Raw genomic sequence first — 15,749 nt, forward strand, 5'->3', positions numbered from 1 at the left:
TGAAGTTAGCCACTTAACTTCTCTGTGTTGGTTTTCTTGGGAAAATGAAATTTCAGGGGCCAGGGCGATAGTCCACTGGGTAGGACGCTTGCGTTTTGCGTGTGGCTGCCCAAGTTCTGTCCCTGGAATCCCATATGGTCCCTCAAGCCAGAAGCAATTCCTGAGTGCGGAGCCAGGAGAAAGCTCTGAGCATTGCTGGGTGTGGCCCAAAAACAAAAAATCAAAACAAAACCCAAAAAAAGAGATTTCAGGGGCTGGAGTGATAGTACAGGGGGTGGATTGTTTGTTTTGCATGTGGCCAACCCGGGTTTGATTCCTAGAGTGATGGCTGAGCACAGAACCAGGAGTGAGTCCCGAGCAGTGCTAGGTGGGGCCCGAAAACAGAATAAAAACATCCCCGCCCCCAATGAGGTTTCAGGGCTGGAAAGATAGTACAGAGGGTAAGGCCTTTGTATGTTGCCAGTCTGGGTTTGCTCCCTGGCACCGCATATAGTCTCCTGAGCTCTACCAGGAGTGATTCCCGCCCCTTCATCCTACACACACATACAAAACCAAAACATAAAATAATTTTTTGTTGTTGGTTTTGGGGCCACACCCAGCAGTGCTCAGGGCTTATTCCAGGCTCTGAGCTCAGGGATCACTCCCAAGGCTTCCAGGCCACGTGTGATGCTGGGGATCTAGCCCAGGCCAGTCGCGTGCAAGGCAAGAGCCCTACCCGCTGTGCTATCGCTCTAGGCCCGTAAAATAAAATTAAAAATGTTAATGGGCTTTTATAGCAACTTGTATAATTCTCTTTTGGATTGTGTGTTTTCTTCCCTTCCCACTCTCCCCTTCCCTTCCCCTGGCCCTAGCTCCAGCCTGCAGAGCTAAGCTCCAGAGCTGGTCCCTGCCTTAACCCTTCTGGGTCCGACCTAGGACAACTGCAGTGTAGCCCTGGAGGCAGGAAGTCCGTGCACACACACAGCCTGAACTCTGAGCTTAAATGCTGAGCAAAATTAGGGGCCCTAGAGATAGCACAGGGGTTAAAGCATTTGCACCCTGCAACCGGCTGGCTGGCCGGGGGTTTGCTCCCTGGGGAACCTGTATAGTCCCAGATCCTCGTCAGGAGTGACCCCTGAGCACCGCCGTCTGTGGCCCCCAAAGCAAAAACTGAAAAAAAAAGAAAAAAAATAATAATAGAAAGCCTTGTTTTCATAAGGTCTGACCCGACGGGGCAGAGGGCTGGGCCATGCCCGGGAGCGCGGGAGGCGGAGCGCGAAGCGGCCGCGACTGTCCCTCGCGCGCCGCCGTAGCGGCCCCACGCGCGCGCAGGTTTGAATTGGCGCTGCGGGGCAGCGGGCAGAGGCAGCGGCTGCAGCACGGTGAGCAGGTCTCCGGGCGCGGGGGGCAGGGGCGCCAGCCCGGGGTTCCCGCCCCAGATCCGAGGCCGAGGGGCGCGAGGACAGCCCCTTCCCAGTGTCCCGCGCGCGGGGCGTCCCTCCCACCTTGGAGGACCCCCTCCTCGGCTGAGCCTGGACAGGCCGCCCCCCCCCCCGCCGACACTCCCAAATCCTCCTGCACCCCCACCTCCCCTTCCACCCCCACTTCCCCTCCTCCCCCAATTCTGGTCCGGTTTTGCTTTCCCCCCCCTCGCGTTGCTCATTTTCTCCTTGGCCCGCTTCATTAGCTAGCCGTGCACTTTTTCTTTGCATTTTCGGAGCATGTTTTCAGATCCGTTTGGGGTGTGGTTTTGGGCTCGGCGGGCCGCACCCGGGTTTCTGCGTCGCCTGGGCTCGTCGGACCCGGACCCGCTGCGAGCCAACCTGGCTGTTTGTGGTTGCTGGAACTTACACTGTATCTCGTTTCTGACCCGTGTCGCCCGCCTTTCCCCAGGCCCCTCCGCCCCCTCTTGTCGGTTCTGTTGACCAGCTTTCAGGGCTGGTCTGCAGCGGGATTGGCTAATTCTTTGCTTTGTTTATTATTATTATTTTTAAATACTCCACCTAGGAGGGCGAGCCACCAGTATTTGGGATTTGTCATTTCCCTTCTGACGCTGCTTTTGGCATTCCCTCCAGTTCTATCCAAGTTGAGCCAGCTAACTGCTAGATTTCATCTTTTGTTTTGTTTTGTTTGGGGGCCACACCCAGTGGAGCTCAGAGCTTTCTCCTGGCTCCAGCTCTGGGATCACTCCTGGTGGGCTCAGGGCATCATAAGGGGGTGGGGGAGCTGGGGATGGAACCTGGCTTAAGGCCCTTCTCTCCCACCCCAAGATTACATCATTACTGACAGCTGCCTCGTATTCCGTGAGAGGATAGATCACGGTTTCCGGGGGGGGGGGGGGGCTTTTCACTTTCACAGCATCTTAAATGTTACCAACTAATTCTGAGGGGATCCGGGTGGGGGCTCTCCATTATGTGACGCTCAGGGCTGTCTCCCAGTTCTGCTCAGGCATCACTCCTGGTGGTGTTTGGGGGACTGTATGTGTTGCCAGGGATTGAACCTGGGTACTCAAGGCAAGACACTACCTTCCCCTGCCCCCCTGCCCCCCCTTACTCCCCCTTTTTGGCTTTTGGGCCACACCTGGCAGTGCTCAGGGCTTACTCCTGGCTCTGCACTCAGGAATAACACCTGGCAGTGCTCAGGGGACTGTATATGGGGTGCTGAGGCTCAGACCCGGGTTTGCCATATGCAAGGCAAACGCCCTGCCAAGCAATTTAACCCTTGGACTAGCTCTCTTACCTCTTTGGTCCCTCTTCACATGAACACGTGTGTCCTTCTGAGTACCAAGTGCCCCAAAATAGGAAAAGGCAAGAATGGGACTAATTTGGCAGTGGCTTCCCTGCACCCCAGACTTGGCTGCATCACCTGCACCCACCTTTTGTCCTTCACTTTTATTCCTTTGTTCTTTTGTCTTTTTGTCTCTTCTCCAGGCCCAAGGCTCCCTCACCTCTGTCTCCAGCTTCCCCTTCACTAATCCCCTCACTCATTTCCGCCTGGGTCTCTAAGTCCCACAGCCAGCTCTTCCTCCTCCTGGCTGCCTCTGGTTAGGTCACTGTGCCTCTCTGGGCGTCTGTTTCCTCACTGTAAGGAAAATGGGGTCAACTCTTCATTGACGTCCTTTTCGTCCTCACATTTTCTTTGCTTTTCTTTCTCAACTTTTTTTTTTTTTTGCTTTTTGGGTCACACCCGGCGATGCTCAGGGGTTACTCCTGGCTCTGCACTCAGGAATTACTCCTGGCTGTGCTCGGGGGACCTTATGGGATGCTGGGAATAGAACCCGGGTCGGCCGCGTGCAAGGCAAACGCCCTACCCACTGTACTATCACTCCAGCCCCCTTTTCATTCTCAACTTTCATGTTTCTGAGAAAGTGATAGTGTTACAGGGTCTCCCCCCCTATAAATTAGTTGTATTCTTTATAACTGCAGTGTAACATTCCATTTGTTTTCATCATAGGATCTAGAGTGATATTACCATGGAAGAAGTCAACAATTTCAAGACACCAAACAAAGTTTCTGAAAAAAAGAAATGTGGTAAGAAAACCGACATAAGACTACAGAACGGAGATGGAGGGAGGGGGTGGCAGAAGTGACATGAACAGTGCTGGGGGGGGGGGTGCTGGGCACTCTGGAAGAGGAAGCACAGTAACTTTATACCCTAAAAACATGATCATTATTATAACTCACTCAGCTACAAAAATATATATTACAGGATATAGTTATTAGAATTGGAAATGTTTTAGTGTTGTAGTTAAAGCCCTCGTATCTATTAGAAGCAATATGGATATCAATATTATAACATTGAGCTTAAGTAAATCACACCTGACAGTTGGGGACTGATTCTAGCAGATTGGAAGGTTCTCCCTAGTATGAAATTGATCTTTAGATCATTCGAGAATTACTCTCCCTTCCCGGCGCTCTGCCTGTGTTCCTCTTGTGCTTAAATGACTTAGGGATTGCCTCGGACACAGCTGGGGAGAAGTGAAGGGTCGCATTTCCCCCTTGTCTTGGTTATATTTCCCTCCCTCCTTGCTGCGCTGACTTCCTGTTTTGGTGCGTGTGACCATGCCCTGCGCCGCTGTCTGCTACGTCCCTGGGCCTGATCTCCTGGTTCTGCTCCTGCTTTCTCCAGCTGCCCCCGGGGGGGGGGGGGACGTTAGGGCTTCGAGGGGGTGCGTTTCCTTCCCTCTCCTTTCAGCGCACCCCTGCTTTGCCCATCGGGACAGCAGGAAGCTGTTCCACGTTTCCCAGTGTTCTCGGGGAGGTGCTTATCCTGGAGCAGGTGCCGCCTTGTTAGCCTGACCCAATTGTGCCCCTGGTGAGGCAGGCTCGGGCCTTTGGGGGTGCTGGAACCTCAGCGCACAGCCTCCGTGCTTGCGGGCTACGTGTCTGTGCTGTCTCTGGGCACCTGGGGGTCACTTGGGCATCTGCAGACTTTTATATTTTTGTTTTGGGGCTATACCTGGCATTGTGCTCAGGAATCACTTCTGGTCTGCAGGGGCCAGTCCTGCGCATTAGCTGCCGTCCTGTCTCTGGGGGCCCCAAAGTGACTGTTGCATCTGCTCCTTTCCCAGCCCTTTGGAAAGGCCCAAGTCCTTCGGGTTGCTAATGTGGGCTCCGTTGTGCTGTGCCGTCAAATTGCTCTGGGAAAAGACCTGCCTCCTGTGCCGTAACCATTGTACCCTAGGGCTCTTAGGAGGCCTTTGCACCCTCTCCAGATACTAATCTTCGGCTTCTTTCTCTGGCCTTCAGGGGTAAGTTCCACTCCAACTTCGAATCCCTGTGTGAACATCCCCGCCTCCCCTTTCATGCAGAAGCTCGGCTTTGGCACCGGGGTGAGCGTCTACCTGATGAAAAGGTGAGAGGGATTTCAGAGTTGCCTTTTCCCGGGGAACCAGAAAGTCCTGGGGAATAGGAAAGTTCAGGCATGCACATAATGGAGCGTGTCCCGGAAGCCCGCCTGACTCCTCACGCCCAGTCCTAGAATCCTCTGGAACGCTGCTGTTGCTCTCAAGGTCTGTCCCTGCCTCTGTCCCATCTGAAAAGCAAAGGGGGTGGAGACGTCAGTCGTTGAAGATATTCTACATTGTGAGAACACGATGACTTACCACTTAGTTCCCTTCAAAACGTAGCCGCTCTTGGTAGTCACTTGCCGTGCATTGTGGGTATTCATCTTTCTCCGTATATTTTTATTCCTGCTCTTAAAGATCTCCGAGGGGTTTGTCTCATTCTCCCTGGGCCGTGAAGAAAATTAAATCTCAGTGTGACTGTGATAGTCAGTGTGAAAATGTGTACCAAAAGAGACTGATTGACGAAGCCAAGATTTTGAAAGACCTTCATCACCCTAACATTGTAGGTAAGTTTAAAGAGGGGCTGCCCCCCAAATCCATCTTTAAGTAGACAAGCAGAAAGCACTTGGAGAACTGAATCCCCAATTTGTACCCAAAGTAACTGTTCCCCTCCCCCCCCCCCCCCCCCCCCCGCCATCATTCAGTGCCCCTGGGCAGTGGAATGGTCTGATTTAAAATATACTTGGTAGGGCTGGAGGGATAGCACATCGGGTAGGGCGTTTGCCTTGCACGCGGCCGACCTGGGTTCAAATCCCAGCATCCCATATGGTCCCCTGAGCACCGCCAGGAGTGATTCCTGAGTGCAGAGCCAGGAGTGATCCCTGTGCCTTGCTGGGTGTGACCCAAAAAGCAAAACATAAAATAAAATATAGTTGGTGTAATACGGTCTGTTCCATAATATATTTGGTTTCATCAGGAGACCGAATATATTCGGTTTATATATCTAGTTAAGGGACTCTATAAACTCCAGTTAACTAGAGCTGCTTCTGAATTAAAGACTGCTATGCTGAAGTTTGTACGAATAAATCATGAACATTCTAAAATAGAAATCAATATGTTCGTTTTCTTCTTTTTCTGCTTGCGGTTTGTTTGGGGGCCATACCAGCTGTGCTCTGGCTCTGCACTCAGAGATCACTCCTGGCAGTGCTCAGGGGACCATATGGGTGCTGGGATCAAACCCAGGTTGGCTGTGTGCCAGGCAGATGCCCTCCCTGCTGTACCATCACTCTGGCCCCGTATGTTTTTTTCGATGCTTAAATATGTATAAAGTCATAGGGACTTGTCTGTCACTAAGGTATATAAAGTGCTCTTTAGTTCCCTTATTTTCAATTTTTCTTTGTCATCTGTTATTATTTGGACTTTGAACAAAATTGACGGAATAGCATCCAGTAGAGGAATCCTGTTTGATCTGGAAGTTTTCTCTGGAGCGGCCAGAGGGCTGGAGAACGAAGTCCCCAAGACCTCAGTTTACCCAGCGTCTCCTTTGGCTTTGTCTGGTGTCCTTTGTGAGCAGGCGCGTGTAGTCTTCAGGGCCTTGTAGAGCTTGTATTGCCCTGGGGTTTCACTGCATGGCCTTGCAGCTGTCCCTGCTGGCCGCCTTTGTCTCGTCCTGTCTCCTGGCCGCAGCCCGATGCGCGAGCAGGAGAGACGTCTCTTTCCAGAAGCGGCCCGGGCACGTCTGAAGGGCTCAGCTCTAACAGTGTTCAGCTTCTGAATGATTGGCATTTCCGAACTGCTCATCCCCTCCTGGAGTGCGCCCTGCTCTCCTCTCTCCTCTCTTTCTCCTCCTCCGGCATGTGTTTCTCCAGCTACCCTTCATCTGCTTCTGACGGACTCTCTCTCCCTGCCCATCCTCCCAGCCTGGGGACCCTGGGGCGCCAGCACCCTCTGCTTCCAGGGCCTCGGGGACCTGGGAGTTCTCTGCCTTCTCCCCATGCTCAGTTGGCCAGGGAGTGGAGGGGGGGCAGGGGGTGGTGAAGTGCTAGCTCCCCTCGTCTTCACCGTCCCAGCCTCTGGAAGTACATTTCCGCCCACTCAGGTGCCCCTCCATCGGCACCGACCCCTTATTTTCACTTTTCGTTACTTTATTTTGTCTGATGGCTTTTGGGTCACACGCGGTACTCGAGGTTACTCCTGGTTCTGCACTCAGTAATCACTCTGCCAGTGTGACCAGACTGTATGGGATGCTGGGGATTGAACCCGGGTTGGTTGCATGCAAGGCAAGCTCCCCGCCCATTGGTACTCTCTCTTGGGCGGCCTCTTATTTTCACTTCTAACACCAGGCGGGCTATGGTCAGTTTTTTGGGGGACACGGTTAAAGACTCTTCCCGTCTGTGCTGCCAAGGCACAAAGAAGGCCACACCTAGGCCCGCTCACTTGGTTCTGCAGAGCCCAGCTGTCGCGTTGAGGTTTGGGCATTTGATCGTGGACTCCGTAGTGGTCACGTTCCTGGAAGCGCCGAGGTCCCACTGCTGTCCCTGTCCCACGAGAAAATGTCTGTTCTCTTAGGCTACCGGGCGTTCACCAAGGCCAGCGACGGGAGCCTGTGCCTGGCCATGGAGTTCGGAGGGGAGAAGTCACTGAACGACTTGATAGAGGAGCGGTACGGCGCCCACCAAGGGCCTTTCCCGGCGGCCGTCATCCTGAAGGTGGCCGTGAACATGGCCAGAGGCTTAAAGGTAGTGACGGTGTCCACTCTCTCTGGCTTGTCCTGTCACACGGGGTGGGGCCACCCTGCTGCACAGTTCCGCTCAGGAGACTCACTGTGGAAAGCACCAGGTTGCCCCTGTATTTTGATCAGCAAGGTATTGACTGAGGTCTCCACATTGCCCGAAAGCCCCAAGGTGGGGGCTGGAGCAATAGCACAGTGGGGAGGGCTCTTGTCCTGCATGCTTCTGGTTTGATCCCCAGGCAACCGCTCTGGTCCCCTGCGCTCACCAGGGCTGATTCCTGAGCCTAGAGCCAGGAGTAAGCTCTGAGCACCACCAGGTGTAGCCCAAAAACCAAAACACCAAAACCAAAAATATTCAAGGCAGGTTGTTCTGCTTATTAAGATCACAGTTAAATTTCATCTCAAAGATGAATGAATGCATTTAACCCATTTCGTAGCTATTCCTGGGTAAGGTGGCATAGCCAAGCCCCTGATGGTGCGGACAGCCCTCTTATGATCCGTTTGTTTTTTTTTTGTTTGTTTGTTTGTTTTTGCTTTTTGGGCCACACCTGGCAATGCACAGGGGTTACTCCTGGCTCTGCACTCAGGAACCACTCCTGGCGGTGCTCAGGGGACCATGTGGGATGCTGGGAATTAACCCGGGTCGGCTGCGTGCGAGGCAAACGCCCTACCCGCTGTGCTGGTGGTGCTCCAGCCTCTTATGATCCATTTTGAATACAAACACTATAGTTGAAGTATGAGGCACCATTTAAGAAATAAATTGTCTATCCAAGGACCTGGGGCGATAGTACAGTGGGTAGGGCACTTGCCTTGCATGTGGCCAACCTGGGTTCCATCCCCGGTACCACATATGGGCCCCCGAGCCTGCCAGGAGTGGTCCCTGAGTGCAGAGCCAGGAGTAAGCCCTGATGACTGCTGGGTGCGGGGGCAGGGAATATTCTGTATCCTAAATGACTTAGAACACAATGATGAGGGAATTGTTATAATTGGTTATAATTGTTATAATTGATGAGGGAATTGTTAGCAAATGTAAATAAAACAATCACTTTATTCTAATTGTAACCTATGATACGGAGTACATTCGGAAAGAGGTAAGGGCCAGGAGAGTTCGAGGGCTAAGGCTTGTGTAGGAGCCTGGGGGCAGCCCCTGTGAGGTGTGGCCCCCTGAGCACCACCAGGTGTGGCCCAAAAACCAAAAGAAGGGAAGTAATGATCATTCCAGAAAACCGTGACTCCAAAGCAGGTCACCTAATGCTATAGATGACAGAGTTGCATGTTAAAAGCTCGGATAGGGGCTGGAGCAATAGTACAGCAGGGAGGGCGCTTGCTTCACCGGGCTGACCCAGGTTCGATCTCCAGCACCCCATGTGGTGCCCCAAGCACAGCCGGGACTGATCCCTGAGCACTGCCAAGTGCGGTCCCCAAATCCCCCCAAATAAAAGTTCAAATACGGAGGGCCAGAGGGATAGTACAGGGGTTAAGGCCTTGCACAGGGCCAACCCTTGATTCAATCCTGGCACCTGTACGGTCCCCCATATGCACTGGCAGAAGTGATCCCTGAGCACAGAGCCAGGAGTAAGCCCTGAGCACTGCTGGATGTGGCCCCCAAACAAAAAGTCAACAAAATAACAAAAAATAAGGACTCTTACATTATACGTAATTTTCCCATCTCAAGATTCAACTAACTTGAAATGACCGGTATAAACTTATTTATTGAAAAAAATTTTGGGTGGTGCACAGAAGGTTTTCACTTCTGTGGAAAGATGTGAGGGGCGAGAGCGGGCTGCATGTGTTGGAGAGAGGAACATTCTTCTCCAGAGTGGAAACGGCCCAGTGACAGGCGCGGTGGCGAGGCACGTGTCCCGGGGAGAGCAGGGGCTGCAGGAGCGAGTCGGCAGGAGCCTGTGTTCTAGCAAGGGGCTTTTCGGAGTGATTTGTTGGAAGGCTACTCCCATGTGCTTTTCATCTTTGCTCTGATGTGTCATGTTTTCACGGGTTTAGTATCTGCACCAAGAAAAGAAGCTGCTCCATGGAGACATCAAGTCGTCCAACGTGGTGATCAAAGGGGACTTCGAGACAGTGAAGATCTGTGACGTTGGCGTCTCTCTGCCGCTAGATGAAAATATGACAGGTACATTGTCTCCTAGTATTTTTTTACTGTTTATACAATCCTGGACTGGAGCGATAGCACGGCGGATAGGGCGTTTGCCTTGCACGTGGCTGACCCGGGTTCAATTCCTCCATCCCTCTCGGAGAGCCTGGCAAGCTACCAAGAGCATCCAGCCCTCATGGCAGAGCCTGGCAAGCTCCCCGTGGCGTATTTGATATACCAAAATCATTAACAACAAGTGTCACAATGGGGACGTTACTGGTGCCCACTCGAGCAAATCGATGAACAACGGGACAACAGTACTACAGTGCTTATGCAATCCTAAATTTCTCTGAGCCAGAGAAATTGTCCGGAAGGGAAGGCACTTGCTGTGACCATAGCTGTAGCCCCGGTTCAGATTCTGACAACACGATGGTGCCCCGTGTCACTCCTGAGCACCACCCGGAGTGGACAGCCCTGGAGCACCGCCACTCCAATTTAATTTTCTCCGATCTGATTTTTTTTTTACATACTTAAATAGGAAAACAAGTTCACATTTTAAAAAAGAAAAGTGAAACCTGTAAAAAGTGTATAATGAGGGGCCAGAGCAATGAGTATAGCATTTGCCTTGCACACAGCTGGCCTGGGTTTGATCCCGGCATCCCGTATGGCCCCCAAGCCTGCCAGGAGTAATTCCTGAGTGCAGAACCAGCAGGAACCCTTGAGCATCACTGGGGGTTCCCCCAAAAGAGGGGGTATGTAATGAAAATGACCCAGGTCCAGATGATGGCACAGAGGCCTGGCCTGTGTGGGCCCTGGGCTCCTTCCCTGGCATCACACTGGGGCAGCAGTAATTGGTCGCCACCTTCCCAGCTCTCTCTCAGCCTCCCGCCCCTTTTCTCCCCATACACAACTAATCTGGTTGTTAACGGTAAATTTAGGGTCGAAGAAGTGGTAAATTTAGGACAGCAGGAAGGGCACTTGCCCTGCCCATGGCTGGTCCTAGTTCAATTCCCAGAATCCCTTGCGCACCACCGGGAATAATTCCCTGAGCGCAGAGCCAGGAGTCAGCCCTGAGTATAGCTGGCTGTGGCCCCAAAATCAAGCAACAACAAGGACTAAATGTTCTTTTAAAAAAATGAAAAATGGAAATTCAAACTGAAGATAACCAGAACTGTTTCTGCCGTGGGTGTTTTTAATAGAAAAGTCTTGATAAGCTTCCCTCAAGGCCTTTGTTTCAGCTTTAGCAGAGAGAAGATGGGGGAAGCGATAGCATAGTGGAGGTGGCAGGACAGCCGGGCAGGGCAGGGGCCGTGGCCTCTTTCTCTCTGGCTGTGAGTCGTCTTGGTGGGAGCCGGGACCAGTCTCTGAGCGAGTCTCTGCTTTCCCCGTATAAATTGGTCAGGTTGAAATGGTTCCCCCTGGCATGTGAGGTCAAGAGAGGGTCATGGATGCTGTCTGGGACATACCTACACCCTCTCTGGCAGCTGAGTGAGTCTACAGAGAGAAGGAGGGAAAGGCCACGGTGAGCTGCCACTGTACGATCCTGCAACCCTTGGGCTGAATGGCTGCTGCAAGGTTGAAACTTAGGAAACTGTGAGACTGGGGTGCCAGTGAAGGGGCCGAGTTCAAATCCCAGGTGTCCTTCATTCGCTGAGCATCATCCTGGTAGCTCTGCTGGCTGTGATCCTAGTGCCACAAGTGACTTCCAGCCACACTGAAGCCAGGTGTGTTAGCACCACACAAAGGGGTCTGGACCCTCCCCTCCTCCCCAGCGAGCAACATGGGTAGGAAATGTGACTTCTGGCAAGCATGAATGTGAGCACTGCAGAGGCTCTGCGTGAGCACCACAGCCATCACCTGAGCTCCAGACCCCCTGGGAGCACGTACACAAGCACCGCAGCCCAAGGAGTGCAGAGACTGGGGTGGTGGTGCAGGCAACGCCCCCCACCACCCCTCCTGCTGGAACTGATCCCTGAGCACTGCTGGGTGTGGCCCCAAAACAATCAAAAGAAGCACAGACCTCTGTGAGCACTCTCATGGGGAGCACCAGCTGGAACTAGGCCTGGGGAGAGGGCGGAGTTGAGGCATTTGTCATGCAGCAGCCAACCCTGGTTCGATTTCCACTACTGCTGTGGTTGCCCAAGGTGACAAGCCCTGCCTGAGTACCTTCAGGTGTGCCCACCCCTCACAACACAATTAGGAAATTAAACTAGACACCTGATCAATACAGCTTGGCCAAAGGAAATCGGAGGCCTGGAAAAGGTGTAGAAAACTAACAAAATATTTAGCAAATGGAACCTAATAATTTCTAAAAAGGATAGTATATATCTGAAGAACAATCCCAGGCAAGACAAGTTGTGCAAGACAACTTGAGAGAATCTGTGCCATTTCCGATATAGCAGGGTTTGAAAACTACATTCTTAGGTCAAAAGATGCAGTGGAGCATTTGACAAAATCCAACTTGCTTTTACAAACCTACTTGACCTCCAGAAGTCCTACCATTAAAATTAGTCAAGAAAAATAACAGACCTTAAAACTGGAATGGAAGTCAGATTTATATTGCATTTGATATAATCAGATAGAAAACCTTAAGGTGCTGTGTTGCTTAAACTATAATAATGTAAAGCTGTTTTCTTTGATATAAAAAAAGGAATAAATCCTTTTTGATTAAAAATAATAATTATTTTTAATTAAAAAATAAGATTCACTGGGGGAAAAACTCTGAAACTGCAAAATAACTAGTCCTACTAATTTGTGTAACAATAAATAATAAATACTTAATGAAATGGGATCTTTTAGGTTCCATATATGTAGTATAAAAATATTAAAGTATGTGGCATTGTAATATTATAAGCTTAAACCCAACTATCAATAACTTTGTAGATCACAATTCTTTTTTTTAAATTTTTTTAATTTTTTGGTTTTTGGGTCACACCCGGCGATGCACAGGGGTTACTCCTGGCTCTGCACTCAGGAGTCACCCCTGGTGGTGCTCAGGGGACCATATGGGATGCTGGGAATTGAACCCGGGTCGGCCTCGTGCAACCCTACCCGTTGTGCTATTGCTCCAGCCCCAGTAGATCACAATTCTTTAGATTGAAAAAAAAATCAAATATAAAATAAAATAGGCCTGAGAGTCTCAGAACTCTCTATTGAACACTAGATATTACTAAAACACCTAAGTAGGAAATAAATAAATGGAGAGAGATTGTGGTTGTGGATTAGCCACTTCCCACTGTTAGCTGGGCATTCTTCCTGAAGTGGCCAGAGACTGAGTTCCCCTCAGCGCTCCAGCTGGCATGGCCTGGAACACAGGAAGTGGGAGTGTGGGTCTGGGCCCGAGCTGAAGTCATTCTTCTTCCCAGACTGGAAATATGCCAACCTGGGTCTGCTCCTGGGTGGTTGGGCTTTGCCCAGCATTTGTGATGCTTGCCCTGATGCCTGTCCCATGTTTGACTCGTCCCAGTGACTGACCCTGAGGCCTGCTATATTGGCACTGAGCCGTGGAAGCCCAAGGAGGCTCTGGAGGAGGACGGCGTCATCACTGACAAGGCGGACATCTTTGCCTTCGGCCTCACCCTGTGGGAGATGATGACCCTGTCCATTCCACACGTGAACCTTCCCAGCGATGACGATGACAATGACGAAGGTACACCTGCCTCCCTCCAGCCTGAGATTTGTGGGCACTCGACTCTTGTGTTCGACTCATTTTCCCATGGAAGTGTTTCGAAGTCCTTAGATTTAGTAGCACCTGAGAGTCATATTGATGCCTTGGTACCAGTTGGAACCAGCTCGGGTCACTCTAATGCAAATGAGAGACAAGGGCAGGGGCTGAGGAGACCCATAGGAGAGAAGTTACCTGTATCGAGTCCTCAAGGGATTGTGCGGTGACTGCATACCCTAGGACCATCCATCTCCCCTTAACTAATAGTTTCTGTAAAAATCCCTGACGTGAGAAGCAGTCAGCAAGTAGTGATTGTGGGGGTAGAGGTGGAGAACCCTCGTCTACACTCGCAGGGCACTTGTGGGTCCGTTCTGGGCGGGTGTTCCGAGCAGCCTCTCTGGCCCAGTTGAGCTTCCATCTCTTCTTTCCCGAGCAGATGCAACCTTCAACGAGAGCGACTTTGACGATGAAGCTTACTACGAAGCTCTGGGAACTCGGCCCCCAATCAATATGGACGAACTCGACGGCTCGTACCAGAAAGTCATTGAACTCTTCTCTGTGTGCACAAATGAGGAGCCCCGGGACCGGCCTTCTGCTGCCCAGATCGTGGACGTGCTGGATGCAGATGTGCCATGAGGCTCGCCTGTCACCAGCATGAGCAGCTGGAGTGTGCCAAGGTGCAGTAGTTCTAGGACCTTGGCACCTCGTTAAGGTTTGAGTAGTTACTTCTCATTGTCAAGGTTTTTCTGGCTAGGCTTATAAGCTTTCAGGTGTAGTGGGTTTCCTGTGAAGTTTAAGAAATAGTACTCAAGTATTTTAACTTCTCCATTAAACAGAAAACTAATTACATGTCATAAACTGACGTTTATTTGGATTGGTCATTTAATGATCTTGAAGATTCTGTATTTTAATGGCTGTTGAAATCAGCCTGCTTTTGCTTGCCCACAAACGTGAGAAGTAAACCTCTGCTGGACCTTCTCAACTGCCCTACTTAAATACAGTCACTAGAAGGGGAGTGAGACTATGGTTCAAATGTATTTTCTGTACTGAGAATTGTTTTTCATATACTAATCTGTATCCTAAGTCTTTCATTGTAAAATAAAATGTAAAAATAATGAAACTAATAGGATGGCCCTGAATAAAGGTTATTGGAGGTGTTTATGCATTTTTTTTAATATTCTCTTTGACACAGTTGCCACACATTTCAAGCGAATGTGAGTTTCTCTCTTCCCTGACTGTAGTTAATGTATAAAACGAGGGCAGTTTGCATCAGTGGTGCCCATTGTCACAGCCTGGGCAGTTCTGAATCGGGCTTGTGAATGGAATGGGGATACCCAGACTTAATAGAATTTGTGGGGGGCGGGGAAGGGGTTGGATGCTCAGGCCTATTCATGGCTGTGCTCAGGGGTCATATGTAGTGCCAGAGATCAAATACAAGCCATCTGTGTGTGAGGCAAACCCTGTCATGACTAGAAAGACAGCTCAAGGGGTCAGGTCATATGCTTGCTCTGCATATGTAGATGGCCTGGGTTTGATCCCCAGCACTGCAGCTTACCCCAACCAGAGCTAAGTGACCCCTGACCAGATGAAGATGCACAACCTCAAGTGCTTAGGCACTTAGGCTGATCAACCCAAATCCAGAAAGCAGTATACACCAAAGTGCTCCAGGACCTAACTAAGCTGACCTTCAGGGTAAGGCTCTTGTCTTCATGGGATTGAACCTGAGTTCCATCCAAGGTACTGGATGGTTTGAGGATCATGGTGCAACCCTGGAGGGCCCCCGAGTACCATTGGGTGTAGCCCAACGCCTATTCTCCCCCCAGACAAGAAAATCAAGGTTCAGGTTTAAGATGCAAGGTAGGAACATGCTGAACCCACACCCTCCTACAGACACGACAGCTACCAAATGTATATGTGGAATAATTGCAACTAAAAATTTTAAAATAGTTGAACTCCTACATATTAGGGGAAATGAGGAAAATTCCACATAAATGCAGGTAGGAGCGGCTGACATGATTTCAGCTATAAATCCCAAACTTCTACCATGTCACTGTCATCCCGTTGCTCATAGATTTGCTCGAGCAGGTACCAGTAACGTCTCAATTGTGAGACTTTTTACTGCTTTTGGCATATCAAATATACCACGGGGGGAGCTTGCCAAGCTCTGCTGTGCAGTAGCTCGCCGGGTTCTCTGAGAAGAGTGGAGGAATCGAACCCGGGTCAGCCGCGTGCAAGACAAAGGCCCTACCCGCTGTGCTATTGCTCCAGCCTTCTACCACATCAACCTCATGAAAGGTCTGCACTCACCTGCTAAGACTATTCCCAGATTTCTAGCACTGAAGACCAGTGGAGCTCACATCCATGCAACCCCCCAAGAGAAACCCCCTTTAAGGCTTCACCAGCCCCAGGGCCCAAAGCAACATTCAACTCTAAGAAAATAAACATAGAATTTTAATCCATCATAAAAGCATTGAACACATAATATATTTCTTAAATA

The 15,749-nt window shown here is 50.7% G+C and overlaps 1 protein-coding gene across 1 annotated transcript; it reads left to right on the forward strand.

The window, feature by feature from the left end:
* Positions 1–1,337: 1,337 nt before the first annotated feature.
* On the forward strand, positions 1,338–14,300 carry PBK (PDZ binding kinase). The gene is made up of 8 exons (XM_004614739.2): positions 1,338–1,361; positions 3,433–3,509; positions 4,728–4,833; positions 5,183–5,331; positions 7,334–7,503; positions 9,498–9,627; positions 13,055–13,237; positions 13,689–14,300. Exons 2-8 carry the CDS (start codon positions 3,452–3,454, stop codon positions 13,886–13,888), a joined length of 996 nt encoding a protein of 331 aa, XP_004614796.1. The 5' UTR covers positions 1,338–1,361; positions 3,433–3,451; the 3' UTR covers positions 13,889–14,300.
* The last annotated feature ends 1,449 nt before the right edge of the window (positions 14,301–15,749 follow it).

This window comes from Sorex araneus, chromosome 1 (genome assembly GCF_027595985.1).
Source record: "Sorex araneus isolate mSorAra2 chromosome 1, mSorAra2.pri, whole genome shotgun sequence".
NCBI classification, from domain to species: Eukaryota; Metazoa; Chordata; class Mammalia; order Eulipotyphla; family Soricidae; genus Sorex; species Sorex araneus.

Coding starts and splice junctions, on each gene's coding strand:
- PBK (XM_004614739.2), top strand. CDS start 3,452: ATGGAAGAAGTCAACAATTTCAAGACACCAAACAAAGTTTCTGAAAAA. Junction 3,510..4,727: donor TTCTGAAAAAAAGAAATGTG/GTAAGAAAACCG, acceptor TCTGGCCTTCAG/GGGTAAGTTCCACTCCAACT. Junction 9,628..13,054: donor GCTAGATGAAAATATGACAG/GTACATTGTCTC, acceptor GACTCGTCCCAG/TGACTGACCCTGAGGCCTGC.